This window comes from Crinia signifera, chromosome 1 (assembly GCF_055691185.1).
Source record: "Crinia signifera chromosome 1, ASM5569118v1, whole genome shotgun sequence".
NCBI classification, from domain to species: domain Eukaryota; kingdom Metazoa; phylum Chordata; class Amphibia; order Anura; family Myobatrachidae; genus Crinia; species Crinia signifera.
In genome coordinates this window covers 334778832-334804714 of record NC_139217.1, presented here as the reverse complement: position 1 = coordinate 334804714, position 25883 = coordinate 334778832, and the positions used below count along the sequence as shown (strand labels likewise).

Below are 25883 nucleotides of genomic sequence, written 5' to 3'. Positions count from 1 at the left end.
TTGCAAATATCGCTGGAAATATGGTCCCTGAGTGACCATATTGCCAGCGATGGGAGTGTGCCCATAGCGATCGCTGGTCGCAGGAGCCAGCTTATTTCCATTGCTGGGCTCCCCGGCAGTTTCTTTTTCATCAGCGACCATCTCTGGTCGCTGATGCAAACGGGACACCGAGCGATGTATCGCTCAGCGTGAGCGATATATCGCTCGGCAATATATCGCTCCGTGTGTACAGGGTTTTACAGACAATTAGACATTAGAGTCCTTTGGTGTGGTATGGGGCTTCGACAGTCGGGATCTGGACCCCCACGAGGGAAAATAGCGGGTGGCCGTTGGGCACCCGGCTGTCTGCGTTTTGACAGTCGGTATCCCGACGTCGGGTAAATGACTGTCGGTATCCGGACTGTCAGTCCTTATACGGACTAATGCAACAACACAAATATAAAGTGGGCCCTGAGGAAGCCAGATCTGCAAAGCATACGCCGGCATGACAAGCTGTGCGGGTGTCTTTCATGTGCCGCCTCACCCACTTTATTGAACCTGCATAGGCATCAGGTCACTGTAGCAACAGAGCATCCTCAGATTAACCCACTAATTAGGGTTAATACTTATGAGCAGCAGTCTGAGACTGTATTAGCAACATATTAAGGGCGAGATGTATCAAACGGAAAATGCGGTAAAACCCCGGGTTTTACCGCATTTTCCAATGTATCAAAAATGATACCGCATTGAAGGGTATCGCCACCTTTGGGTGGCGATACCCTATAGAAGCCTATGGGCTTCTTTTCGCCGCCCGCCGCCGATGCAAACCCGCCGCCTCACTGACCCCCCCTCTGGCTTACCTTCCTGAAGGATCCTCCTGGACCCTGGAAGGTAAACCCCTCCTCCCCCTAGTGAAGCAGCCGGACATCCTTCCGGCTGCAGGGGGGAGGAGGAGGAGCCGGGGACAGCCTGCTTAGCTGTCCCCGGCGTGAGGGGAGAGCCAGGTGGCAGGGAGACCCCCCGCACACCAGAGTGCAAGTATCGCGGGGGGGGGGGGCTCCGTCACCGCACCGCGATGCCAGCCGCATATGTTAGTACATATGCGCTGGCATCGCGGCGGGGGGGCCGCGAAGGGCGGCGATGGATTTTAATACATCTCGCCCTAACTTATTTCTGAGTGACTAATACTTAGTTGCAATACCAGCAGACAGTAACGCTACTTAGGAAATAGAAGCTTCTTATACACAGATCTAATTTCTGCAATAGCAACTATATCCTAATAAATCATGTTTCCTCTTCTTATAGCAGATTAGTGATTATACACTGTCTCCTCCCGTATATGGAATTGGCTACACAGCCACATTAATCAGGGAAGGAAACATCATTATACGTTACACACGTCTGTTAATGACACACTGAACCAGTTTACAAGGCTTTTTTAGCATGCACTTTATTCACTTTGTCTGTGTTATATGTTTTGTGTTGTTTTTTATATTTCACAGTTTTAATATAAACTAATTAAAAGGTATATTTTATAGTCTCTTCTTTCCTGGTGCACTACACCATGACAAACCATACTCTTTTGTACTTCAATATTACTCATTGTTGTCCGTGGTAGCACACCCTTGCATAGTTATTGATATAACTACCATTCACCTCTATCAAGCAGGGGGCCTTACACATACATTTATTTCTACTCTGTATAGTCGTGTGCGACGGACAACCAGATTCGTATATAGATGTCTAAAGGGGATGCAGTTATAATCCCGGCGGGCGGAATCCCGGCGTTCAAAATTCCGACGCCGGAATCCCGACACTTTCTCCCTCTGTGGGTGTCCACGACACCCATAGAGAGAGAATAAATTAGTGTGCCGAGCATAGCAAGGCACCGGGCCCGCTGCGTGGCGAGCGCAGCGAGCCCACAAGGGGGGGGGGGGGGGGGGGGGGCGATCCACATCCCTCCCTTGTCGGGATTTTGGCGGTCGGGATTCTGGCAACGGGATTTTGAACGCCGGGATTCCGACCGCCGGGATTTCATATCAAACCCGCCTAAAGATGTAAGCAGAGATAGTACTTTAATACATGAATCAATAAATAGGTTTATTTACTATTTATCAGACTGAACAGAGACTACAAAATTCAAAATGTACAACACATAGAACATTGAACAAATGCACAAATACTTAAATATAAGTCACTTAAGGTAATACCGAGCACAGTAATAATTTCAAGTGGTCCATGGATACAGAGGGATCTTTAGCACCAAAATAAATGTAGTAATTACTATACATGTACACATAATACATCCACAGATCACGTTATTATTAGGGATGGCCATCGTTGCCTTTGCAATCGATGGTAAAAGTGCAACTGGCCAATGCTAGTGTATAACTATGCAATAGATGACCATCGATGTTTTTACATATCGATGGCCATATATTTTCTTTGGCCTGTGGGCCAATCAAAATACAGGGGTGGGGCTTCACGGGTGTCTGGGGCGGACCTATGCTCCATGTCCCGGCCCCTTGGGGAAAAAAGCTGAACAAAACTATATTTAAGCTAGACATCGATGGTGGGAAACCATCTGGTTCTCCCCCATCAGTGTCAAAACTATTCAACATCGACCATAAACAATCAATGATTTCTAATTATCGATGGTCGATGGCCATCCCTAGTTATTATTACCTGTTAGTCGTTGGTTTTGCTGTTGCTATATAAGGTCTGGTTCTGTTTCACTTGTAAAAGCAAATTCTCTCTCTAATGGACAAAACCATGTGCACTGCAGGTGGGGCAGATGTAATATGTGCAGAGAGAGTTACATTTGGGTGAGTTATTTTGTTTCTGTGCAGTGTAAATACTTGATTTATTTTTACACTGCAATATAGATCAGGGTTGCCTACCCTCCCGGAATGGCCGGGAGGGTCCTGAAAATCGAATCCCCCTCCCAGCCCCCTGGAAAGGCCAGCAATCCTCCCGGATACCGGCGGACCCCCGCATTTCCCCAGTGGCAGAGAGTTACATCACCGCGATATCCGGTTTTTTTTCCTGTCGGAGGGGCGGGGCTAAATAGGTAAATTGTGCCTATTTAGCCACACCCCCTCCTCAGAGACCCGCAAATTGCGGGATTTGCATTACTGGGGGCAGGGACTAATAATGTCTCAGCCCCGCCCCCAGAAGTGCTGCTGACAGTCTCCTCCTATGCCACAAAATCCTTCAAGTGCTAAGTTTTACTGACCGTCATCATTCTCCCTCATGCTTTCTCTTCTATTATTCAAGTATCACTGCAGTGTTGTGCCACACAGTGCCAGAATATAAGCATTAAAAACACTTTCTTTCTTTAAATCAAGCAATTGTGTATGTAATACTGATTACATTATGGGCCTAATTCAGACCTGTTTGCTAGGCTGCGTATACTCCCAGGTAAGTGTAGCCCACCTCCCCGCCGAACACTAGCACCACACCACCGAATCCCCTCAATAGGGATTTGGTGTCCCCGAATCCCCTCAATAACAATATATTTAAGATAAGATATACTGTATAATGCTGCTTACAGCTTTGTGGTGAGTTTTTGTAAGCCACCGTCTAATCTTCCATGTGAAGCTGGCTAACACAAACTTACCAGCAATTGGAAGGGCACAGCAGTCACTAATGGTGCTAACACAAACGTACCAGCGATTGGAAGGGCACAGCAGTCAGTAATGGTGCTAACACAAACGTACCAGGGATTGGAAGGGCACAGCAGTCAGTAATGTTGCTAACACAAATGTACCAGGGTTCGGAAGGGCACATCAGTCAGTAAGGGTGCTAACACAAACGTACCAGGGATTGGAAGGGCACAGCAGTCAGTAAGGGTGCTAACACAAACGTACCAGGGATTGGAAGGGCACAGCGGTCAGTAATGGTTCTAACACAAACGTACCAGAGATCTGAAGGGCACAGCAGTCAGTAATGGTGCTAGGTGTGATTGGAGCCTATACAATGTGTGTTATGCGATTTGGACAGTACAATGTGTGAGATTTGAACTACACCCAACTTTGATTACACTACAACAGTCAATCACATGGTGCATGTGATCTAGTAAAAAAATACCTGCATGCACATACTATTTTGCCTTGTGATATTGACTATGCTGGAGCACACATCGCAAAAGCAAATAAACGCGGTGCACCATAACTTATATCCCACTGCGTAATATTACTGAGACAGCTGAATAATGCTCAGCTGCATCAATGATTTGTAAGCGTGTTATTTTTTTATGCTGATATAAGAAATAGCATGTAGGTGACAAATGGCTGGGGGTGGGGTAATGGTGACTGCAGCCCTATATCACCGGGAAACGGGGACATAAGACTCTAATTCATGTACGAGACCTAGCTACTTTCCCAGAACCCACAATTCAGTGGTCTCTCAGACTTTTGTGAGATTTTTTTAAAATACGTATGATATAGAAAAAATGATTTACTTTATGTTCTGCATCCCCTAATTATCAGGCACTTTTGATGGCTGCCTAAAGGATATTGTTGCTGCTCAGGCTGAATATGCTCACATTGGTCATGTAGAGGTCAGTGTGAAAGGAAGGCGTGGCCTATGTACAGTATGCCACCATCATTCCCTCAATGATAGCAGAGCATAATTAAGGAAACAATATTGTGATAGCAATTGGACTATGGGTATGACCTTGTTCACAGGTTAGTCTCATCCTAGAGACTTTGGATTGGATACAAAAATAATGCTCCTTTCCAATTCAAGAAACACCTTAAATTTCCAAAGATCAGCTGTTTTTTCCCTCAAGGTAGAATGGTGTTCTAGTGCAGTACAAAGTTGCCTGTGTGGAGTGGTCTCAGCGGAATGGGGAAGGTTTGCATGGCATTCTATGTGATATGAGTGGTACGGGAGACGGTAACATTGGGCACGCCCCCCAAATTTGACAAAAAGGGGGCGTGCCCAATGTTGACATGAGGCCAATCTCGTATGCCATACCCGGCCAACTTGTTTGGGTGCGGCGGGTCCCGCTTCTCCACCTGGAAAAGTTGGGAGATAATTAGAGAGGTGGTCCCAGGAACAAACCCGGTCAGGGTGCACATTGCTGTTATTGGTGGACCTGCATACAGGTCTGGTACCATAAGTCAGTCACACTGAATTATTGTCATTGTGTCCATCTTTAGGAACACAGTAATAGCAAATATGACATAATAGGAATATTAACCAGCAGTAGTATCCTGCTGCTGGTTAATATTAAGTGTGCTAAAATATTTACACATAACGCTATGATAATATTTGATCTACTGGCACTCTTCTTGTTTTATGTAATCACTCCCAGGACAACATTTCTTCACAACGGAATGTCATTCACATTTTTTCCATATTTTTGGACTTTTTAATACTTTACCATCCACATGGACTACAACTGGGAATGGTAGAATGGCAAGCAAAGTGCGCCATGCGAGCGAAAGCGTTACACTAATTAGGGGTCAATGTCAACAGGTTTCAATATTAACACAACAAATCTGTAAAAAACTCATGTCAATCATATAATGCGTCGACCTTTTGTTGTCAACCAATTGTTGTCAACCAATTGAATGTCTGCCTGTAGACCTTTCCATCCACATCTGCTGTCAAGATAGTTGTGTGAGGCTCAGGGAACCGGCGGAATGTATGAAACCTTCTAAAGAGTGGAAAAGATGACATGTTGCCCATAGTAACCAATTCACTTCTAACATAAAGTTATTATAAGTGCTAGCTAGAAGCTTATTGGCTGCTTTGATACTTCTTTACTTAGCTACACTTTATAATAGGTTTAATCCATTTCCCCCAGAAATCCCATCTGTTTATGGCGGGTATGGGTCATTAGGTCGACCAAACTAAGGTCGACATGCATTATGTCAACCGCTTAAGGTCGACAGGCCTTCGGTCGACACATGAAAAAGGTTGACGTGGCTTTCGGTTGACATGGTCATTAGGTCGACCTTGGGAAGGTCGGCAGTCAAAAGGTTGACACAGTCAACATGAACACCAAAAACAGTGCAACACATCCCCTCACTATGCTCACCATGCTTCCGGCTCAGTGCCTCGCTATGCCCGGCACACTATTATATTCTCCCTCCATGCCCTAGTGGATGGTAGGGCATGAAATACCACCTGTTGGCACATGTCTACCCTGTCAACCTAAAGCCCTGTCAACCTTTTTCATGTGTCAACCTTCAATGGTCAACATAAGGCATGTCGACCTTTTCACTGTCGACTTAGTGACTGTATACCCTTATGGTATTACTGTCCCCCTGGACTGTCAGATGATGAGGCCAATACCTGTTCTGCTCTCAAAAAAAAAAAAAGTCCCAATGTCTCCAAGCAAAAACTATGCATAGTATTTCTAATAATGATCAGTAACAATATTAATGCATAATTACACATACACAATATTTACACATAATAAAATACAATTACTCTTTAAGATTTTGTACCCCTCTGATGTTTGCATTTATGTAGCAGGCTAATGCATATTGTAATGAAATTTGGACAAAGTAATCTATACATTGTGCACACCATATTTTCCAGAATCAGTATCATTTTGGGCCAGATGTATCAAGCTTCAAAAAGTGATTTAAAGGGCAAACAACCAGCCAGTCAGTCAGCTCCTACCTGTCATGTTACAGGCTGGGTTTGAAAAATGACAGGTAGGAGCTGATTGGCTGGCTGTTTATCACTCTTCACTTTATAAACCTTTTGTAGCTTGACACATGTGGCCCTTAGTCCTTGATCTGTGTCTTCACCCTCTGCAATAACAGCCCTTCCTAAGCAGATGTGCTTTAAAAAGAGTAGATGAAGTGCGAATATAGCTGTAGCTTGGGGAGAGGAATAAGTGCTCTAGCATTCATGGAAAAGGACAAGTGATACTGAACTTGGGCCAGTTCTCCCTAGGTCAGGCATTCCCAACTTTGGTCCTCAAACTGGCATTCCAGGTTTTAGTGCTAAGCATGCTTGAGCACAGGTGACTAATTGTACTTACGTCAGTGGCATCCCAACCCCAGGTGACACCCAGTGTGGAAGAGCCTCTTCTTGACACACAGAAGGCATGTTTACTGGCTAAAAGAAGCATGGCTTCATTGGTGGGGGCATGGCTTTGACGCGCAGACCCCTGTCTTGGTGGTCCTGGAGATGCAGGCTGCCACCAGAGACCAGTCAGTCTGCAGTAGCGGCCCCTTTACTTTGGTGAGACCTGGGTGCGGCCCGCACTCTCTGCACCCCCTAGTGATGGCACTGACCTCAGTTACTGTATTCCGATGTAACCACCTGTGCTAAAGCCTGTATATAACTAAACCTGACTGTTAGTGTGCCCTGAGGACCGAGGTTGGCAATGCCTGCTGTAGGTGCTGAGACAAGATTATTATTTCCCCATCATTCATGTTAATGCATATTGTGTCTTTGTTATATTGTGAACCGCCAGATAGCTCAAGTAGTATTTCGTTTAAGAAATCCTGCAGCACAACCTTTTAGGGAAGATGGGTAACCACTGCCCACAGCTTTAACTGCAAACTGCTAGATGCATCAATTTCACAACCACTGTGCACTCTTCTAGCAGAAAAGCTGACCTGACTCAGTCTCTGCCTTACACAAGCCAGAGGATTACATTGCAGAATTGAGGTGAATACACAGTTAATGATTCTCTCAGCATTTCATTTGCACAAAGATACCCTGTTTGGATACTGCTCATTGTAGCAGAGTTTACAGAATTAATACACTCTGCCTAAAAACAGACATTCTATAACAAATGACCAGTACTATCACATCAATACTGTCACATAATCACTCAGAATCCGATCACTTTGTAGCACGCTTCCAGTGTTTCAGTTCCTTTCCTTTGTAATCCTCTTTCTGTTCTCAGAACTCTGTTCGTCCCATCCTCTTTGTAGACCTCAATCACTTTTCCCATCATAGCCACCAGTTCAACAATGCTCTAATGCCACCCCATAGTCGTGTAACCCATAAGTCTGCTCCCAGTCGGGACATGTACTGTATTTCAGGGGTCAGCATGTCCCTACATAGCTGCCTGTGCTGCGCTGGAATGTTTCTTTTCAGATTGTATCCTTGGATAAATGTTTTCCCCAAAGGTTGCCATGGCTGTAGCCCAGACTCTTGAATCTTACTGGCATCTACTGGGCCACCTCCAGCAATACACTTCTGTTTGAGTTCTTTGTTTCTCCTCCTTAGTTCCATCACATCTTTCTTCATCCTCTCCACTCCATACTCCTCCACCTTCCTCCAAAACGTAGCATTGAAATGTTGGTAAATAAGAGTGTCTAGTGAGTTCCACTCCTGTGCCAGTTGGTATATTTCTGGGCTCAAACGTGAGCTACCAGAGTCTTTCCGGGCATTAAGCTTAAAGTAAAGTATGTCATCCATATCCCAACACATCAAGTCACGTAATAGCAACAGAGATTCTTCAAAATACTCTAAGAGCATAACTAAGTGAAACTGTCCTTCAAGCTCCTTGAGTATATGAAACACCCTAAAGTCCGCAACATCCATATTATTGTCATAGCCCAAGTCAAATGTGAGCAAATTATGGAGATAATGAGCATTGTAGCTACTGGAGTCATAGTAACGCATTGGGTTGCGTAGGAAGGCCTCCATCTTTTGTTCACTTCCAGCACCAGGAAGTGTCCAAGTTAAAGGGACAACATCTGAAAAGTATTGGAATGAAGATTCAAAAAGCAAAGCTGGGTTTCGAAGCACTGTGGCAAAGACTGCGTCCGGTGGCATGAGCAGGCTCACCTCTGAATGCTTGTACCGCATGTGGTTGCAGATTATATTAAAGCACATACCAGGATGGTATCCCTCAACTTGCCAGCGCTGAAAGTGACCGGGGTAGTCAAAGTCATTGCGCCCACGGGGGAAGGCAAAGTGCAGTTGGTGTTTCTCTCCAAATCGGAACAAAATGTTAAGTATAGTGCTACTACCTGTCTTGTGGGTTTTTAGGAAGACAAGGTTATGCCGTGGTAGACAATGCAATGTGGGCCTCTCACTTATGTTGGTTGTGGGTGGCAGGGAGTCAGGAAGTGAAGGTGGCTCACAACGGAAGGATACGGGGTTCCTAAGAAGGGAAAGAAAGCACAGTAATGAGACATACTGTACAAAACCTATATGTCTATGTAAAAACCAAAACTATGTACAGGCTCACCACAATTCTATCAGTACATCACTCTCTAATTGTTCTATAAGTATACAAATGTTACTATATATAAACAGCATTATGAAAATAATAATATACATTATATATAATTTAAATATTAGTACAGAAGGGTGTTAGAAAAATATAAGCCTTGTACTGTGTTTTTGCTTTAGCAAACAATGGCAACATTGCAGACACTGACGACATTTAGCTACTGTCCCTAGAAGCCAACTGACAGGGGTGGCTGGTGGCACACAGGAATGCCAGGGACACGGACGTGTCTAGGTACTGTATCACACTGATAAATAAAGGGATGCAGTTGGCAGATCAACAGTAAGAAGGTCGATAGACTATTGGCCGACAGGCCATTGGTTGACACATGAAAAAGGTTGACATACCTTAGGTCAGCCTGGACAAAAGGTTGACACATGCAATAGTTCGACATGGAATAGGTCAACATGAAAAAGGTTGACTTCAGTTTTTCCTGTTTTTTTTTTCTTCATACTCTACCATCAAGTAGACATCGAGTTAGATTATAATAGTGTGCCAAGCACATCGAGTCATTGTGCCCGAAGCATGGCAAGCAATGCGTGCCAGGAGAGGGGTGCGTTTACTGTGTCCATGTCAACCTATGTCATCATAGACACAAAGAAACATGAGAAAATCCTATCAAACTTTTAGGTGTTGACCTATTGCTTGTGTCGACCTTTTGAACAGGTATGTCGGCCCTTTTCAGGTGTTGACCAATAGCCTGTTGACCAGAAGTGGGCGACCTATTGACTATCAACCTTATTAATGTCAACCCTAAAACCCATAGCCATCTAAAAATACATACTTTAAATACTAAAACATGTCATAAATGTTAGTCATGAGATCATAGTCTAAAGAATATACTGAGCAAGCGCTCGCTTGAACATAATAATATAAAAATACAAAAGCCCAGTGTTGAATCATTAGCCAATAATGCCGGCAGCACTTTGCACAGATCCCACACATAATGTACATACGGAGCCATAAAACAAAACCAGAAGATTCCGGAGCTTTTAGTTGTGAATGTACAAGTGGGTTCTGGCTGCCACAAGCTTGCTAGACCTTGCAGTTCCACAAATGCAACTTTACATAAATAGTTCATATCTACTATAGTTTTCTTGGACTTGTAGTGCCACATACTTACAGACAGGTTTTTTTTTTTGTATCTTTACTCATTTTGATTTTCTCATGCTTGATTTCTCTACCCTCGTGGGTACTTAACAAGGCTCAAATGACCATGCTTGTTAGCTATCACCTGTCCCGATGTACTGTGGGGGGCCCGATGTACTGTGGGGGTAAAATTCTTAAGGTGACTGCTACATGGCTGTGCCAATGTAACTTACTGACAGAACCATTACTTTATGTATAGTTTGCTACAGTGCCAGCTGTTCAGCCTTAAGCCAAAAAAGGGAAATGTACTAAGACCCATTCGTACCCATTTGATGTCATATACAGACGGAACCGGTGCCTGGCAAATTTACACGGTGCGCATGCGTAAATAATTATATATGTCCTGATTTTCATGGGACAGTCCCCCGGGCAGGACGCAGGATCGTCTCCCAAAAAAAACAGGACGGTCCTGCGAAAAGCAGGGCAGTTGGGAGATATGATATGAAGTACACAGTATGTAACTAGGCCATGCCAGAGGTGTGGCCTAATCATGGGAAGCATGTCCATTCATCGCTAAGTAAAAAAAAGGATAAAAAACAAATGCTACGGATCTGGCTGACACCCGCACACACACACCCTGCACAGACGAGGGATCTGCTGATACTGAACAGATTCCAGACCCCCTGCAGCACAGCACACATCAGCTTGTGCTGGGCCAGGGAGACACAGGATGCTGATAGGTAATAAAGGACATGGGCCCGTGCCGGGCCCTTTCAGCAAGCCTGAGTAATTATTACCTGTTCCTCCTTCTCCCTCTGGGCTAGATGCACTAAGCTTCAAAAGTGATAAAGTGGAGAGTGATAAATAGCCAGCCAATCAGCTCCTGTCTGACATTTTTCAAACACAGTCTGTGACATGGCAGCTAGGAGCTGATTGGCTGACTGTTTATCACTCTCCATTTTATCACTTTTGAAGCTTAGTGCATCTGGCCCTCTCAGAGGTCACCAGTATACAGAACATAATAACACTGATAAGTATATATTGTACTCACTCTGTGCTACTGAGGCTTAGGGACGGAGCAGCATAGGAGTACAACAGGATGAAAAAACTGGTCAGAAGCGTTCCCAAAATCAAACCTTTCCATACTGAACGGCAGAGCTTGCCCTGGGCTTGTACATACATCATCTGCAAAACAGGATGCATATTTCTTGTTAGAAACAATTATTGAGTGTGCACCAGCATTTTTTTCTCTTTGTTATTACAATTTAACAATTGATATTAATATCTTACTTAAGGTGGCCATACACGTCCCGATGCGGGCTGTGCGATGTGTGCTTTGAGGTGCGCGCTCCCGCGGCACCTCATCCCACAGTACAAAAAGTATGTGCTGCACATACTTTTTGTACTTAGTTTTCATTTCATTGCATTGCATGCACAAGGCATGCAATGCGATGCGATGCATGCTAGTTAAGCACAGAACGCACACCCCCATCGGGACGTGTATGGGCGGCATTACTGTAACATCTTAAAGTACTTACCAACTGTGTCATCTTAAAATACTGATATGTTCAACCGTATAGAACAATACATTTAAAAGTCTCAAACCACTTAGTAGTGAAGAACTGTATATGTACATTAAGTATGTGGGTTATGTCGGATTGATTAGTGGGTTTTACATTCTGTATACTGTATTTACACAATATGGGTTGGGATTGGCACTGGTGAAAATTTTTTAATGATCACGTACTGAAATTTAGTGTACCGACATAATTACCACTTATACTCAATTGATTAGTGGTGTCTGGTTGGCGGTGCTCCCAAAATTGTTCAGCATGACAACTAAAAAAGGGCATCACAAGGTAACAGGAGAAAGAAGAATAAAAAAGGGTGTTTGGGGCACACTTTACAAATGATACTTGAACAATTTAAAGCATGTTCATATTTTGATTATTTCACACTTAATACTGTGACAGCTTTGATTTTCTTGTATTGTCTTCATATTTATCTTAACAACAAACCCAATTCTGCGTACCTACTTTTTAGCTTAAATCTTCTATATAATAAGTTGAAGAGTCTGTGTGCGTGTGTGTGTGCGTGCGTGTCCGGTGCATTGCGGACACACCGTGGCACTCAGAGCCCCCAAATTTGGCAACAAGGTACCTCTATACCCGCTGGTGTGCACCTCGAAGCCGTTTTTGGGAAATTTCACTCAGAAATTTAAAAAACACCAAGATTCAATTTGCCTCGAATCAGGATCTGGAAAAAAAGATTGACGATCTGGAAAACAGATGATGACGGAACAACACAACACCTGAATTCATTGCTCACATTGAAAAATAATGCAAACACATTCCAACATTATGGTGGAGGATTTCAACAATAAGGAATATTTGGGGATATACATATAACACACACACACGCACACTATACTTGCATACCTCACCCTCTCCCTGGTAATGTGTGAAGCTGTGGTGAAATACCCTTATTATCAATTAACCAGCTCACAAAAGGTGACAGTAATCAGACATTACCAGGGAAGTCCAGGAACAGAGCATTTTCTCCCTGAAAGAGAGAGTCAGGTAGGCAAGTTTCACACACACATAACACACACAGTACACCACATACGCACACACAGCTAGGGTGATAAACTCATCCCTTTAATCCGGGACACATATTAATTACTCAGGTTCTGTGGCTGGCTTTCACCTGGTTTTAAACTACCACACTTCAAGACTCCATTTCACCTGTTTTTAAACTGCCACAGAACCTGTGTAATTAATATGTGTCCCGGATTAAAGGGATGAGTTGGTCACCCTACACACAGCACACCACACACATAGATACATAGCGCTCTACACACACTTATACATTAGTTAGATACACACAACACACCACATGCAGTACAACATACACCCACAAACACTGCAACACACACCCTAAAAGAGTACAACACTCACAAATACACGCACATACACTTTAATATTGCACACATACAGAAACACACAGAACGCACACTTAGACATTGCGCAGATACACACAGCACACTACACACTACACACACATATATACATAGTGCATACATGCCGCACACAGACATCCATTCACCTCCTCCCTGACTCCGCTGCAGTCTGCAGAGTACAACAGCGGAGGCGGTGTATAGGGTTGCCACCTCATCCCTTTAAAACTGGAGACATATTAATTACACAGGTTCTGTGGCTGGCTCACTTCAAGAATCAATGTCAACTGTTTTTTTTTGTTTAAACAGCCATCCGACTTCATTCCAACTGTATTTTTTTTAATCAGCCACAGAACCTGTGTAATTAATATGTCTCCAGTTTTAAAGTGATGAGGTGGCAACCCTAGCGGTGTGTGACCCCCATCCAACCTCCATACTGACCACAGGATGCTGCGATCTGGAGGTTGGGCTTCCCCCATTGATGTAAACAGGAGTCGGGTCAGATGAATGTGACAGGTAGCAGGTGGGATGAATGTGACATGTAGTGTGACATAGAGTTGCATGTCCCTGCATCACCCCACCATCTCTGTCCCTGCATTACCCCGCCATCTCTGCCCTGCATCACCCAGCCATCTCTGTCCCTGCATCACCCAGCCATCTCTGTCCCTGCATCACCCAGCCATCTCTGTCCCTGCATCACCCCTCCATCTCTGTCCCTGCATCACCCCTCCATCTCTGTCCCTGCATTACCCCATCATCTCTGTCCCTGCATCACCACGCCATCTCTGTCCCTGCATCACCCCGCCATCTCTGCCCCTGTATCACCCCACCGTCTCTGTCCATGCATCACCCCGCCATGTGGCATAATGTGAATTTTGGCTCAATCCAGGTGGCATAATGTGAATTTTGTCTCAATCCAGGTGGCATAATGTGAATTTTTGCTCAATCCGTGTGCCATAAAGTGAATTTTGCCACTTTCTGTGTCTCAAAATGTGAATTTTGGCTCAATCCAGGTGGCATGATGTGAATTTGGGCTTATTCCAGGTGGCATGATGTCAATTTTGCCTCAATCCATGTTGCATAAGGTGAATTTTGGCTCAATTTATGTAGCATAATGGGAATTTTGGCTCTTTCCGGGTGGTATAATGTGATTTTTTTTGCTCATTCGGTGTCGCATAAGGGGAATTTTGTCTATTTCTGCATGGCATAATAATTAAGGGGCAAGTGTAAGGGAGTCTACTACTGTTTTGCATAATGTGTATAAGGGGCATACAGCATGGTACACTACACTCAAGGACTTGCCCCCTTTTGAGAGGCAGCACCCTCTTTTTCTGGAGTGTGCACATAACTTCAGCCTTTAATTTCCCATACCTTACCATACCCCCACTTCAAAATTCCCACTTCGACCATTGCACACACATATTTATATGTAGCACACCTCACACACTTACACATTGGACAGATGCAACACATTACACCACACCACAGTACACACACCCACATACACTACAACACACACACAAAAACAGTACAACGCACACAAACACACAAAAATAAATGCATCATAGGTGCTAAATCTCAGGAGTGAATGGGGAATTCATCAACACACACCAGCTATCAAGTCAGGAGTGGTGCGTTTCAAACAACAACAATACCACCCCTGATTTCATTGCTAGCATTGAGTATCAATGCAAACACATTCTAACATTATGGTGGAGGCTTTAATAAATTACAATCTTGAGCCATAAATGCAGCATAAGACAACATTTTACAGCAATTTTGGAAATTTAAAAACCAAGGTTGTCCCGGGCAACGCCGGGCGGGTCAGCTAGTTACTTAATAAAAGTTATGTTTTAAATTGTTCAAGTATCATTTGTAAAGTGTGCCCCAAGAAACCTTTTTTTGTTCTTCCTTCTCCTGTCACCTTGGAGGTTATTCTGGTTGTTGCGTAAATTTCCGAATTCTTTCGGAGCGGTCCGCACGCCACGCTGTGCGGACATGGTACAAAGAAACGCCCACCGGTCCTCCGCATTAGGACGGACTCGCACTTTAAGAAGAGGGCGTGTTTACGGACGACATCCAAACCATGCGTGTGCGGTGTACACACACATATTCTGCATGGTCTTACAGCGTATGCACGGTCTTACCGCATCAGAACGGACGGGAACGTGCCCGTACGCACCGATGCGGTGTATTTCCACAAAACTCATCACTATTATCTGAACTCCGAAATCTGTTACATGACCCACTTATGCAATTAGGCAACCTCATTAAAAAGGGATTGTTTTTAATGGTCATCTATTATTTCTCAAATTGATAATTAAACACTTTACTGCCACTTTAGATTAACCCTTACATCATGCTAAGTTCAAAACATTCTTTTTTGCCCCTTTACGACCATGGCCCTTATTCTGGTTGGTGCGGCCGGAGCCGCATATGCGGCTCCGACCGTGCAGGCGAATCCCCGCCTTCCATACGGATCGCCACGGCCGTCCGTACGCGGATATGTGGCGATCCGCATGAAATTGGACGGGGATACGCCTCCTCCATGGTGGGAGCAGCCCCTGCATTCGATGGTCGCCGAACATCGAATGCAGGGCCGCACGCTCCACCAGGTCCCGCAACACAAGACCACACGGACACTTGTCCGTGTGAAATCTTGTATGGGGGCGGGCAGCTGACGTCCGGCGTATGCATAGGGTAATGAGGAGAAGTAGCCCCTCACGCCCCCTGTGCGGCGTATAGAGAATCCTTGCGGCGAAATCGCCTGCACATGCGCAGAGTGACCTCTGCACATGCGCAGAAGATAAACATCGGCGGCCCGTACGCAAGCGTGAATATCCGCATCGATCAGAATAAGGGCCCATGTGTTATGTATGCATATTACATCATAAATTATTCTTCACATGCAAACACACACATACACATCAACACACTATGTACATCTTTACATTACCCTTCGCTTTCAAGCACTTGTATGCAATAAACCCATCTATATACTGATTGGGCGTTCCGAATGCCTAGCGCATGACCGAGTGGTGTCCGTAAAGCAATACTTGCTTATGAAGATCGCATATTTCCTGCCTTTTTGTTCGTGTGCATTCGGTGTGCTGTCCGAATGTACGCGTACCAGAATTAGTGCACTCCCTCGTTTACGCCCATGTTTACGCCCAGTTTAGCCCACTTTGAATCTACGCCCCTGTGTACTTCCGAATGACGCCCATAATACGCCCATATTTCCTGAGTGAATGCGGTGCACATTTCTGTACGGTATTGGGGAGAACAAGTACGGAGACATTGCGTGGCACATGCGCATAGCGTTGCCCACGCATGCGCAGACAGCTAAAAAACGCCATCCGAAAGAGTCCGGGAAAGTACGCATCGACCAGAATAAGGCCCTTTGTGACACCCCTTTTTCATTCTGTATACTGTCCAAGAAAAGATAAAACAGATACAAGATTTTGGCATATTTTTGGTTTAACACAATTTACAATATAGGGGAAGATTCTCTAAGAATCTCCGCCCCCCTTCGCCGCCCATCGCATTTATAATTATCGCATATGTTCTAACATATGCGATAATTATAGCAAAGGACAGCTCTTGCGTTAAGAGCTGTCCTTTGCGGTGAGAGTCGCCGGGTTCCAACAGGTCCCGGCGGCTCCCCCCTCCCTCCCGCACCCGGCGCTGCTGCTGCTGCTGCGCCGGGCTCTCCTCCTCCCTGCACCCGGAAGAGGATCAGTGCAGGGAGGAGGTCACAGGTCCGGGCAGCACTGCGCTGTGCTGCCCGGACACAGGTGAGGGGGCGATGCGGGGCGGCGGGGGTCAGTGCGGGGTGGCGTGGGTCATTGCGGGGCGGCGGTGGGATGCGGTAGAAGCCCATTGGCTTCTTTGGGGCATCGCCTGATTTTTCGGGCGATGCCCCCCGCCGCATTAACCCGGTAGGGGATGCTCAGAGCATCCCAAAATGCGGTAAAAACCCAGATAACAGGGTTTTTACCGCATTTCTTGTTTAGACAATCTCCCCCTAAAGCTGTAGAGACCATTATTGCAGCCTACATAGTTCATAGGGTTAGATGTTACAGCAATGTTACATGTACTCTCAACTTGTATAATACACAAAATTATATTTTAAGGCAGTGGTTCCCAAACATTTTTGACTCGAGGCACCCTAGAGTATCAGTATTTTTTTACGGCACTCCTAGGCCAAAAGTTTCTTATTGAAATGATTACGTTTTTATGAATTATTAAATTCATAAAAATGTAAGATTCTTCAGTCATTTGTGTTTATAGGTCATCCATAGGGTCATATATATGGTGCAGGTATTAATTTGCTTTTGTTTTGCCTATTTAAAAGAACCATGAATAATTTAAAATGGTCCCGAACCACCAATCCAGGGCACCCCTGCAAATGTCCCGAGGCACCCCTGGGTGCCACGGGACACAGTTTGGGAACTACTGTTTCAAGGCAATATTTGCATCCAGCTACAGCTTTGTATTACACAGAATTGAACAGTGAAGCAAAAGTTTGCATGTGTAAGTAAAGTCAATACTTAACAGTTATGGCCCCCATACACTTGTCCGACTTGTCCTAAGGACTCACTTACGGTTTGGCACTTGATGTGCCATTTTTACATGCAATAAATCGCATGCAATTTATAACATGTAAAGAACATGAAATAAATATTCAGAGCTTTATAGTTTAATCAGAATTAACCAACATGGGTTTGTGAAAAATCGCTTCTGCCAAACAAATTTACTAGGCTTTTATGAGGATGTCAGCAATAACCTTGATAATGGAATTCTCTCAGCCAATCAGCATCCGGACAGTCTTTTCAATATATATTTTTGAATTCAGTAGTCGATTCCTGCTCCGCCAACCGGTAAGTGTCCGTACCAGCTCCACGGTGACCGATGGCACACACCTACGGATGGACTCAACACATCATGGGTGCTAAAAAGCACCCACGATGTGCCACTGATGGGATCTGATCCGCCAGATTGAACCTGCAGCAGGTTCAATCTGTAGGGTCCGACCCAATGCGCACGGGACCGCGGATGGGATGTCAAACTCATCCGATTTGGGACGATTTCTCGGCCTAATACGTCGGGAAATCATCCCAAATCAGATAAGTGTATGGGCACCTCAATGTATGCCGGGGTGAGTCCAGGTCCGTGCACTGGATCCTGAGTCTCCTGCGTGCATTTCACCCTTTAGGCTTGTTTACCAGAGAATTATTTTCTTATGGGATAATCCCGTGACTACAACCATTTAAAAAAAAAAAATCTTAAAGTATTAAATGTACTGTAAATAGTGTGCTGTATTATATGTATATTTTTCCTCTCTTCTTTCTGTGATACAAACAATGCATGAATTACACTGTATCATTAAAACTCAGCAGTAATAACGTGTGGCTTACAGGATAGGTCCCTATCCACAATTGCCAGCTACATTAATTATCTGGGCTGATACAGCTATATATACTTTATAAGACATATCTTTTCAATATATACATATATCTATGATTATTGATACCAGTATCTAGGTGAACATTGCACTTCTATTTATCTTTATTCTTGTCCACAACAACCATATCACTAAGCACCTTTTATACTATATGTTGTTCCTATGATGTAACTCTGTATAGCACTGCATTACATATCTTTCTGGTGTTATGCCATGTTGTTGATGAGAGGAAATGTACAATTTTAATAATAAACCAATAAATAATTATACATTTTAAAGAGTAATTATTTACAAAGCAGTGCTCCAGCAAAGGGAGTCTTCTTTCCCCTTAAAGACAGTTCTTCTAAAGGCCCATACACACTAGGCGGCTTTCATCTGTGTACAGGGCAGGGATGAGCGGTGATGCGCGCTCCTGCATCATTGTTGCCGGCCACCGCTCATCTGCTGATATTACCAGCAGATGCGCGGCTTTGTGGGCGTCTTTCCTTAGCGCTGCTCTATGGAAAGCCATCCGCCATCCCCCCCCCCCCGACAGCGCCAGGCAGGGGGAAAGCCGCTCAGTGTGTATGCACTGAGCAGCTTTTACCCCAGTGATGACAATGATCATCGCTGTCCAGTGTGTATGGATCATAAGACTCATGGGAGCACCACCAACCTGGCTATTACACAGGGATTCTGAACCCATATAGATGCTACTCAGAGTTGCTTAACTACTATCAAACTTAAGTCTTCTTAGTTCAAGGCCTGTGCAGAATCAAAACCTACCCCTTGTTCAATATTCAAAATATGTCAGGGATACACGTTTTTAAAATATACCATACATGTCTTTAGTTATCTTTTTAATACGTTTTATTAAGCCACAATAATACATCTAGGCTATTGGTCCCAGAGCATATATTGATTACCAGTTGTTATATCATATAATTTCCCAATGTTGCTCTGTGTACCATAGGACTGAAGAATATTTACATCCCCAGAGCTGGTATCTGGATGACAGAATGACATACATGAGATCGACAAAGCAAACATAGATAGCGAACACAGAGACAGCTCCGTATGTCAGAAGTTCATTACCTCCTAGAACTCACTGGCCTTCAGCACAAAGGCTCTCATTCACTATGGGATGCAATACTCCCAAAATTGCAAATGTGCGATTTCCGTTGCACCTTAGGCGCCGATTCTGTGGGTGCTCAAGGGCTTGAGCACCCACGGAAATTCACGAGCACCCTTGGGCCACTTTATTGCTGTATGTGTGTATATATATATATATATATATATAGGTACACCTTGAAAAAGGAGCATGTTGGCTCCGAAACGTTGGACACCTTTTGTGATATAAAAGCTTTCTGCACAAAGCCCGTCGAGTGCTGCTCCTTGTTTGTGCTGATCCGTATCTCTCCCCCCCCGGGAAGGCACCGACGGCAGCTGCCACCAGTAAGGAAGAGTGCCAGGGCTGACTTTCTCTCTCTCTCTCTATATATATATAACAATAAGCAAGAAGCGGCACTCGGAGGCTTGTAAAAGGTAAAGCAGATGGGATTAACTTTAATCCATGTGCAGATAAAGGTGACGTTTCGGGGCGCGGCGGCCCCTTTTTCAGAGTTTCCCTATTTCCCTATAGATTGTAAACTTGCGAGCAGGGCCCTCCTACATGTTGACTGTCTGTAAATACCCTGTTTTGTTGTATCACTGTTTGCTATTGTAAAGCGCAACGGAATATGCTGTGCTATATAAGAAACTGTTAATAAATAAATAAATAAATAAATATATTTTATGGACTGAATCCAACTGCTTCACAGGGACTCCCTCCCCTGCAGCCATAAAGGTAAAAATACATCCACCTGAGGTTGTGATTTGGGATGTGAATATACTGTGTATAATACACACACACATATGTGTACACCCCCCAAGCTCCATTTTATTTTGTATCTACATATATCCCCACACACACACACACAGCTCCATAGTCACAAATATATCTAGGGGAGCTTGGTGCCTACAGTACTTGCAACCCCTGGCAACAATTAAAGAAACCCCTATATGTATAATATAAATTGGTATTATTTTGTGGCCACGCCCCTTCCCCATGAAGCCACTACCCTATATTTTTGCAGAGTGGCTCCATGGACACCCACCAGCAAAAACATAAATCGGCACCTAAGATTGCACGTATGCTGTGGCCAGACTTACATGTGAAGACTTTCATAGGGCGAGATTCACCAAACACAAAAATGCCGTAAAAACCCAGTTTTCGGGGTTTTTACCGCATTTTCATATGCAGCAAAGCCCCACCGCAGGGGCTTCACTGCGGGGGGTTACGCCAGTTCTATATGGTGTTACCCCATGGAAGCCTATGGGCTTCTCTTCGCGTCCCCCACAGCCCCGCACGCCCCCCACCGATCCGCACTGCCCTCCCTCCCCTGTGTCCGGGCAGCCTCCTGCTGTGCTGCCCGGACCAATGATCTCCTCCTGCCTGCACAGCTTCCGGGTGCAGGGAGGAAGAAGAGGAGCCGTCACACAGCCGGCTGAGGGTGCAGGGAGGGAGGGGGGACCCGCAGCACATCGCCGGTCATCGCCTTGGCATTAATAATCGCATATGTTACTGCATATGCAATTATTAACAATGCGAGTGCCAGCGATGTGCTGCGGGGGTTGTTCGAGAATCCCGCCCATAGTGTGATCACATCCTGGAAGGATGTGATAACACTGTGCCTGACAGCTGGTGCCATCAGGGGGCGGTGGCACAGCATTTTTGAGGAGTGGTCCAGACAACACATTGTCCAGGACTAATTTAAATAATACAAATTTTGGGCTAGGGGAGCCAAAGGGTCACAAAGAGAGATAAACATCCAGCCAATCACCTGCTAACTGCCATATTACAGGCTGTGTTTGAAAAAAAGTCAGTAAGGAACTGATTGGCTGGATGTTTATCTCTCTTTATCACCCTTGCATTTATCTCTTATTAAAGCTTAATACATCTGCCCCATATTCTGATACTCTAGGGCGAACTGATTAAAGAATTTTTGGCAAACACTTTTGCTATAAGGGAGTGTTAAAACGGTGGCAAGGCATGCTGGGATTTGTAGTTTCACAACATCTGGAGGGCCGCAGTTTGAGGACCCATGTACTAAGCTCTTATAGCAGGCATTCCCAACCACGGTCCTCAAGGCACACCAACAGTGCAGGTTTTCAGGTACTAATTAAGTCACCTGTGCTCAAGCCTGGATATCACTAAAACCTGCACTGTAAAGGTGCGTACACACGGGGCGATTTTGTACAATATCGTGGGAAATATGGTCACTAAGCGACCATATTGCCCACGATGGGAGTATGCACCGGCTATATATCGCCGGGTGCACGCTCCCGTTTTTACCCCTGTAGTGATCGCTGGTCGCAGGAACATGCTCCTGCGACCAGCTGATTACCACTGCCGGGCTCCCCCTGGCAGTTTCTTTTTCATCAGCGACCATCTCTGGTCGCTGATGAAAAGGAGAAACTGAGCAATATATAGCTCAGCCATATATTGCTCAGCAATATATGGCTGAGCAATATATCTCCCCCGTGTGTACGGGCTTTAGTGTGCCTTGAGGACTGTGGTTGGGAATGCCTGCCTTATAGGAACATGTGTTTAATGGCAAATATATCATATTGTGAATTAAACAATTAAATAACTGAAATAAAGTCAAGAATTAAGTGCAGTCCATATATTAACAGTCTGTTAACATTTCAAATCTATTTTGCAGATAATAGGGCCTATTTCAGTGGTTGTCAAACTTTTTTTAATCAGTTCACCCTAGAGTATCAGAATATATTTCATGGCTCCCCTAGGCTTAAATTATTCGAATTGGTCCTAGATAACCATCCCAGGGTGCCGTGGCACACAGTTTGGGAACCACTGGTTTATTTATATGGTCTATATCAGTGGTTCCCAACCTTTTTTCTCTCCCGTACCCCTTGATTAGGCTTTTCATTGATAAGTACCCCCTCCTCTCATTTTGAAATATGGACAGTACTTAGCGGTATGCGGATCCTTATGCATGTCCTTATATTAAGAAGGAGCTGAGGAGTAGTATACAGCAAGGATTCATACCCTTCTGTGTCTAGACACTGGTTGTGTATTATCTCCAGGATTCCCGCTAACACCGGTAGGATTAATGCCGCTGCTTCCTCCACCTTTTTCAGTGCTGGGCAGATGACTGCTGATGTCTAAGGGCAGCATGGGAAGCTCCCAGGCATATGACACAACATGGTTTGTCTCCATGGCAATGGGTCTTCAGCCATCAAAAGACCTTTTCATTGTCCGCCATTACCAATATTATTTTCAAGTACCCCCAACTGGTCTGCAGAGTACCCCCAGGGGTACTAGTACCCCAGGTTGGGAACCACTGGTCTATATGATTCCTTCAGCTATCTTAACCCTTTGAGTGCCAAGTGAATTTGGCAAAATTGGTGTAAAAATTGCCAAGCAGTTTTATTCATCATAATGACAAACTTTTATTTGAATTTATATAACAAATGTTACGTGTTGGCACTTAAAGGGTTATGCTTACTAATTAAAATTGTATTTCCATTACTAGTTGTATTGTAATCTATATAATAAGTTGAAGAGTCTGTGTGCGTGTGTGTGTGCGTGCGTGTCCGGTGCATTGCGGACACACCGTGGCACTCAGAGCCCCCAAATTTGGCAACAAGGTACCTCTATACCCGCTGGTGTGCACCTCGAAGCCGTTTTTGGGAAATTTCACTCAGAAATTTAAAAAACACCAAGATTCAATTTGCCTCGAATCAGGATCTGGAAAAAAAGATTGACGATCTGGAAAACAGATGATGACGGAACAACACCACACCTGAATTCATTGCTCCCATTGAAAAATAATGCAAACACATTCCAACATTATGGTGGAGGATTTCAACAATAAGGAATATTTGGGGATATACATATAACACACACACACGCATGCACACTATACTTGCATACCTCACCCTCTCCCTGGTAATGTGTGAAGCTGTGGTGAAATACCCTTATTATCAATTAACCAGCTCACAAAAGGTGACAGTAATCAGACATTACCAGGGAAGTCCAGGAACAGAGCATTTTCTCCCTGAAAGAGAGAGTCAGGTAGGCAAGTTTCACACACACATAACACACACAGTACACCACATACGCACACACAGCTAGGGTGACAAACTCATCCCTTTAATCCGGGACACATATTAATTACTCAGGTTCTGTGGCTGGCTTTCACCTGGTTTTAAACTACCACACTTCAAGACTCCATTTCACCTGGTTTTAAACTGCCACAGAACCTGTGTAATTAATATGTGTCCCGGATTAAAGGGATGAGTTGGTCACCCTACACACAGCACACCACACACATAGATACATAGCGCTCTACACACACTTATACATTAGTTAGATACACACAACACACCACATGCAGTACAACATACACCCACAAACACTGCAACACACACCCTAAAAGAGTACAACACTCACAAATACACGCACATACACTTTAATATTGCACACATACAGAAACACACAGAACGCACACTTAGACATTGCGCAGATACACACAGCACACTACACACTACACACACATATATACATAGTGCATACATGCCGCACACAGACATCCATTCACCTCCTCCCTGACTCCGCTGCAGTCTGCAGAGTACAACAGCGGAGGCGGTGTATAGGGTTGCCACCTCATCCCTTTAAAACTGGAGACATATTAATTACACAGGTTCTGTGGCTGGCTCACTTCAAGAATCAATGTCAACTGTTTTTTTTTGTTTAAACAGCCATCCGACTTCATTCCAACTGTATTTTTTTTAATCAGCCACAGAACCTGTGTAATTAATATGTCTCCAGTTTTAAAGTGATGAGGTGGCAACCCTAGCGGTGTGTGACCCCCATCCAACCTCCATACTGACCACAGGATGCTGCGATCTGGAGGTTGGGCTTCCCCCATTGATGTAAACAGGAGTCGGGTCAGATGAATGTGACAGGTAGCAGGTGGGATGAATGTGACATGTAGTGTGACATAGAGTTGCATGTCCCTGCATCACCCCACCATCTCTGTCCCTGCATTACCCCGCCATCTCTGCCCTGCATCACCCAGCCATCTCTGTCCCTGCATCACCCAGCCATCTCTGTCCCTGCATCACCCAGCCATCTCTGTCCCTGCATCACCCCTCCATCTCTGTCCCTGCATCACCCCTCCATCTCTGTCCCTGCATTACCCCATCATCTCTGTCCCTGCATCACCACGCCATCTCTGTCCCTGCATCACCCCGCCATCTCTGCCCCTGTATCACCCCACCATCTCTGTCCATGCATCACCCCGCCATGTGGCATAATGTGAATTTTGGCTCAATCCAGGTGGCATAATGTGAATTTTGGCTCAATCCGGGTGGCATAATGTGAATTTTTGCTCAATCCGTGTGCCATAAAGTGAATTTTGCCACTTTCTGTGTCTCAAAATGTGAATTTTGGCTCAATCCAGGTGGCATGATGTGAATTTGGGCTTATTCCAGGGGGCATGATGTCAATTTTGCCTCAATCCATGTTGCATAAGGTGAATTTTGGCTCAATTTATGTAGCATAATGGGAATTTTGGCTCTTTCCGGGTGGTATAATGTGATTTTTTTTGCTCATTCTGTGTCGCATAAGGGGAATTTTGTCTATTTCTGCATGGCATAATAATTAAGGGGCAAGTGTAAGGGAGTCTACTACTGTTTTGCATAATGTGTATAAGGGGCATACAGTATGGTACACTACACTCAAGAACTTGCCCCCTTTTGAGAGGCAGCACCCTCTTTTTCTGGAGTGTGCACATAACTTCAGCCTTTAATTTCCCATACCTTACCATACCCCCACTTCAAAATTCCCACTTCGACCATTGCACACACATATTTATATGTAGCACACCTCACACACTTACACATTGGACAGATGCAACACATTACACCACACCACAGTACACACACCCACATACACTACAACACACACACAAAAACAGTACAACGCACACAAACACACAAAAATAAATGCATCATAGGTGCTAAATCTCAGGAGTGGATGGGGAATTAATCAACACACACCAGCTATCAAGTCAGGAGTGGTGCGTTTCAAACAACAACAATACCACCCCTGATTTCATTGCTAGCAT

The 25883-nt window shown here is 44.6% G+C and overlaps 1 protein-coding gene across 1 annotated transcript in view; it reads right to left on the bottom strand.

The window, feature by feature from the left end:
* Positions 1-1929: 1929 nt before the first annotated feature.
* GAL3ST1 (galactose-3-O-sulfotransferase 1) overlaps positions 1930-25883 on the bottom strand; it is a 69963-nt gene continuing 46009 nt past the window's right edge. Inside the window, exons 2-3 of the mRNA XM_083145309.1 lie at positions 11340-11473; positions 1930-9070 (exon numbers count right to left, since the gene is read on the bottom strand). Coding sequence (XP_083001435.1) covers positions 7909-9070; positions 11340-11473 — 1296 coding nt within the window. The 3' untranslated portion in view covers positions 1930-7908. The remainder of the gene's footprint in view (positions 9071-11339; positions 11474-25883) is intronic.